This window comes from Stylophora pistillata, chromosome 9, assembly GCF_964205215.1.
Source record: "Stylophora pistillata chromosome 9, jaStyPist1.2, whole genome shotgun sequence".
In the NCBI taxonomy this organism is placed as follows: Eukaryota; Metazoa; Cnidaria; class Anthozoa; order Scleractinia; family Pocilloporidae; genus Stylophora; species Stylophora pistillata.
The window spans coordinates 23,978,276-23,983,800 of NC_142527.1; the positions used below are offsets into that span (position 1 = coordinate 23,978,276).

The 5,525-nt window shown below is 38.8% G+C and overlaps 1 protein-coding gene across 1 annotated transcript; it reads right to left on the bottom strand.

The window, feature by feature from the left end:
- Nucleotides 1-880: 880 nt before the first annotated feature.
- Nucleotides 881-1,981, bottom strand: LOC148723931 (beta-2 adrenergic receptor-like). The gene has a single exon (XM_088734078.1). The coding sequence runs from the start codon at nt 1,979-1,981 to the stop codon at nt 944-946; it is 1,038 nt and encodes a 345-aa protein (XP_088590204.1). The 3' UTR covers nt 881-943.
- Between the last annotated feature and the right edge of the window lie 3,544 nt (nt 1,982-5,525).

Here is a 5,525-nt window from a genome sequence, read left to right on the forward strand (position 1 = left end):
TCAAAACTGCATTAGGACTTCTTTACGCCTGAAATGTAATTGCAGATTACGACAAAATGTTGTTGCATGTTTTCCTATGATAATGTAGCTTTAACTCTAGAATTTGAAGAATATATTCATATATATTCAAGCTCTCACTCTTCGAGAGAATCTTCAATTTAAACAGACAATTCTAATCACCATGGAACGTTGATTGAGCTTCTTAGAAAACTTTTGACAATTTAATTTGGCTCCAAAATAAACAACGACACCAGGTCCACTGTTGAGTCAAATTCGGAATGGTTTGAGGAAAAAAAGAGAGGATCATGATCCTAAGTTTGTTACCTCAATACTTATCATACAAATCTGCGAGAAATTGATCTGAAGTTTGTCACCTGCTAAAACTGAATGGAGAAGAACTTTCATAAGCACAAAATGCTCCCTGATCACAGAATAATAATTAACTGTCATTTCGCTGTGAATGTGTGAATGTGTGAATGTAAGGCACTCAATATCATCAAAAATACGAATATTGTGTAATGAGTATTTTTAGGAAATCTACAATGATTTAGAGATCGATGCAAAACTGCTCAGGCCTTCTTCCGGCTGAAGCAGCTTCTATCAGCAAGCTGCAATACGTATATAGATTTGACCTAATCATCCTAGCTGGGATCACTAAATTGACGCCGACTAACCTGAGATCACCTGATGCCATTTATAGAGAAAAGTACAACCTGTTTTATATTATATTATTAACATCTCCATATAACGCAACTGAGTAATTGCAAAAGCAAATCATAAAATTTAGGCAATGTGCGGAGGGTGTTGTACGTATCAAGAGACTTTCAAACTAAGGACTGTTGCAAAGAGGATTCTTTTATTAGATATAACACACTATTATTATAAAATTTGTTATTAATGCACAAACCAGAGTTGCAGTCCATTTCGTCAATCAATGGCAGAGTCATTTTTCCTCTGAGATATCCTCGGGGCTCGGGTTTTTATTCCTTACATCTCCAGAACTCACACCATTTCGCATCATTGAGTTTCGAGTTGGATTCAGCCCGGTTGTTGTTGTCCTCTCCTTTCTGTTTTCACTGGGTAACCAGCGAAAGCTACGGCGAAAGGCTTGACGGAACTCTTTATTTCGAAAGTAATATATGAATGGATTGATTGCTGATGAGGTAAAAGCAATTGCCTCAACCCAAGGCCACACAATAAAATATAATCTGTCAACTTTATCCCATTCATTTATCACGGTATAGTAACAATCAACAAACAGAACAACAAAACTGGGTATCCATGCGATAATACAAGCACCTAAAACGAAACCGATTGTTTTTATAGCTTTAAAGTTTTGCGTTGTGGGAACTCCGGAATTGTCGTGGGATATTGTGGGATTTTCTCCTGCTGATATTCTTTGAAATTGCTTTTTTGCCGCTTTGAAAATAAAAATATAGGAAAGTGAGACTACAAGTATTGGAAAAGCAAATGTTATAACTGCCACAGAAATCCACAGCACTGAAACATCAATACTTTGCTCGCCATGTACTAACAACATCGAGAAAGGAAGACCCAGTGAAAATAACCACACCAAAATTATCACCAGGTAACATCTTTTCTTGGTGACAATGTCCTGATAGCGAAATGGAAACCGAATGGCAATAAATCGGTCGATTGAAACACAGCATATGTTGAAAGTAGTGGTGACGGTCGTGTGAATCCACAAAAATTCTAAAAAGAAGCTAACCACACTGTGAAATGTTAACCACCATGTGAAAATGACCCACGCAGGGACTATCACCAGCCCAACGAAAAGGTCAGCCACGGATAAAGAGGCCAAGAAATGGTTGGAAATTGTTCGTAGAGAATCGTGTTTGTAGAATAGCCACAACACAACTGCATTTCCAGTTACGGCTGCAAAACCAGACAAGGAGAGCCACAGTGATAGAACGATGGACGCTGCACTGCTAAGCTGAACGTTTGGGTCGCTATCATTCATGGTTAGATGACGGACAGCGACAGCAGAAGAAAGAAATTAAGCTTTAGAAATGCTTGAAATTTTCCTTTCCTCTCTGCAAACCAAACAGATCTTTCTGAAACTTGAGTGTTTGGATAGATTATCATATCCCAGTCATCCAATACCCTCTTTTATTTACAGGCGCGCCTTATTGGTCTTTAAAAGTTTCCGAAAAGGTGAGTTGAAAAAAGAAAAAGAAAATAAACAACAACAAGAACTCTTTCCAGCAAAATGTTTCGAAATCTTTATCAATGTCTTAATCCTCCTGTCATTATGAAAAAGAGTCGTCGCTACGATTCAAGTGATTTTGTGGAAAATTTAGAACCAAAATTAACAGAAAAGTTTCCCTTAACATGCAGGTGTTTTCATTAAATTGAAACAGGATGTCTACGAGGAAACTCTCAATTTGAATACTCATATCGCTAACAGCTCCTGGTTAACAGTTAAATGGAGTTTCGTTCTAATCACAAAAGTGACCGCATTGATTCCTACTGAGTTAGCGGGCCAGTTTGATGATAAATGTTGTAGTCTGATCTAACAACAGAAAACGTATATGTGTCTAGAATAATTGATAACAACCAAAATGAAGCATGATTTTAATCTGTCATTATTTGTTTTCAAGAGTAAATATCAGTCTGGGTCACAAGAAACTCAGCTCTCAGTCTCCTGAAAATTTAATGATAAGCTCTTTCGGAAGTCGGAAAAGTAATTTCGTTTTTTTTATGAATTACGACTAGACCAATGACTCGGCGATGTCAAACAAACGTAAAAATGTATCGTACAGCTGTAACTTGTAAAATGTATCGAAAAGCTGTAATGTGCCATTACAGCTTTTCTTTGGGCTGGAAATTCTTGTAAACTACCGCAGTTAATGGGATAAAAAAATATAGCGCTCGTCAGGTAAGCAGGAACTATGCCAATATGTTAGAGCGAACAGAGATTTTAGAAGAAGAAAGAGTTCTAATCCCGCAAGACTGACGTTGTACATCGAAATTGCCACCAATTCATTGTTTTATGTTTTTCCCCTTTGTCCAGTCTACATATATAAATAAATCAGTGCTGCATATTCTGAAACTCGTTTGCTAGGCCCCAACATAAATCAAAACAAACCACTGGGTGGAGTTAAATGGCTATGAACAAAGGCCCATAGCCGCTCTAATAAAAACGTGTTTTGAGATCTTGAGAAATTTACGAGGAACAAAATTAAACATTTGGCCCGGTAAAGGTAGGGCACTCAAAAACGAAATTGGAAAACAACAACCTAGCGCTCTGCCGAGAGAACAAAATAAGGGCAGGGTTGGGAGCGAAAACACTCCTTTCCCAGCCAGCCAAAGAATAGAATGACGCGATAGCAGCAGATTGTGCAATACCGACCTTTAGTCTTAGAGGGTCATGCATTGATTTAACCCCGGGACCTCTAGGCACATGTCCGGATGTTGTCACGTAACCAGTAACACGACAAGACAATTAAACATTAGATTGCCAGGTAAAAAACATAAAAATCCCGTTCGCAAGCAAATATTTCATTTATGTTTTTCCCCTTTGTCCAGTCTACATATATGAATAAATCAGTTCTGCATATCCTGAAGTTCGTTTGCTGGGCCCCAACACAAATCAAAACAAACCACTGGTTGGAGTTAAATGGCAATGAACAAAGGCCCATAGCCGCTTTAATGAAAACATGTTTTGAGATCTTGAGAAATTTAGGTGAAACAAAATTAAACCTTTTATGGCCCAGTAAAGGTGAGGGCACTCAAAAACGCCAAAGAGCATTAGGATTCTCTGCAATCCTGATGCTCACCCCACCCAAAGGAAATGCAGCACTGGAAACAGGAACTGCTGCCCTTGCAAGCAGACTCCTCTTCTCTATTACAAGGAAACAAAAGGAGTAACGTAATATAACTAAGAAAATCCGAATAATTGTAAACTCTTATTCTTGTTAACTGGGGAGCCACGGCCCTTGCAAGTAACCCCCCAAGATGTTTATGATTTAAGATACACCTACAAGCTGCAAGATTGTTGTACTACCTCGGGATACAGATAGATAGCATCAGCATTAAAAATAACTTGATGGCAGATGTGCCTTCTTCACTTGCTTTTGTTGCTTATTGGCTGTTCTGAAAATATAAATGTAGCAGAAAGATACCACCATGATCCAAAATACAAATAACATAAATGCGAATGATAACCACATGTTACGAAAAATAGTGTTGCGTGACATGCATGGCCCTCTGGAAGCTTCGCGAAAGGTCATGGCTTGTTTATTTTAGTACATTATCTAATCGTTTCCAAAAGCGGTATATTTTGTAATGTTGCTATAATTAGACCTTTTTTAGAAAGTTCTAGTATTTTATCGCGTGAGTATATAAGTAGGATAGGTTAAGCGAAGTTTTAACTAAGTTTTGACAAGCGAAGAGAGTTGTTCGTGAGCAGTAGTGATCGAGGGAAAGGGGATCAAGCGTGACGAGGCAGTGTTCGCTGAATTTGGCGAAGGCCGTGTGTATTTTCAAATTTATTGAAGATGGCGGAGGCCGTGTGTATTTTTCAAGTTTATTGAAGTTAGCGGGGGCCGTGTGTATTTTACAAGTTGCGTGAAGTCGGCGGAGGCCGTGTAAGTTTACTAAGTTACGTACTAGTGTAGAGTTTATTGAGTAGAAGCTACGTTCATTTTGGAAATCTTGTTGCTGTTCCGACAACCCTGCGTTCTGTTTAGACTGCAAATCACCTGCCACTCAAACATCAAACTCGTAACACCACAGTTCTGCTTGATGAACAGAGGATTCATTTTTGACAAATACTACTGGGAAAGGAAGGAACAGAGAAATAACCCAGATTACAGTTATCAACACACAACATCGTTGTAGTGTCGTTACCCAATACGGTCATACGCTAGGACCCGGATGTTAACGCACGAGGCGAGCGAGGGAAAAGAGTGTACATGTATAGTAATGAGAGCATGAATTAAAGAAACGTTCGAGTAGAGCTCTCGCCTGTATTCAAAGCCACTTACCCTCCATTACAATCGTTTCTTTGATAGAATCCCTTCAAACTGTTTTTGGATAGAAAGGAAAAGGAGAGAAATACATTTATCCATTGATGGCATACTGGAAAGAGATACGCTAGTAATGGCAGAGTGTCTTTCTGAGTATTTCTCATCCATGACCGAGGGAAAAAGAGGTGAACAGGTAGATGATTTAACTGAGAAACATTTTATTGCGCATAGCAGTCTACCTTTCATTTCTACATATATGGGGGAATCAAATGATTCCTTTTGTTTCAGACCCGTAAATCATCACGAAGTGAAGGATGCCCTTGAAGATCTTAATACTCGTAAAGCAACTGGATATGATGGTTTGCAACCCAGAATTTCAAAACTAATAGCTGAGGAATTGGCCCTTTCACTAACTAGGATTCTCAATACTAGCATCGAACAAGGGACATGGTTATCCGATTGGAAGAGAGGGGAATGGGTACGGGTCCACAAGAGTAGTACCTGTCCTCGTTCTTAAACATGGAATCACTAGAC

What these genes read in the sequence shown, in the direction of transcription:
- LOC148723931 (XM_088734078.1), bottom strand. Translation starts at nt 1,981, where the DNA reads ATGAATGATAGCGACCCAAACGTTCAGCTTAGCAGTGCAGCGTCCATC.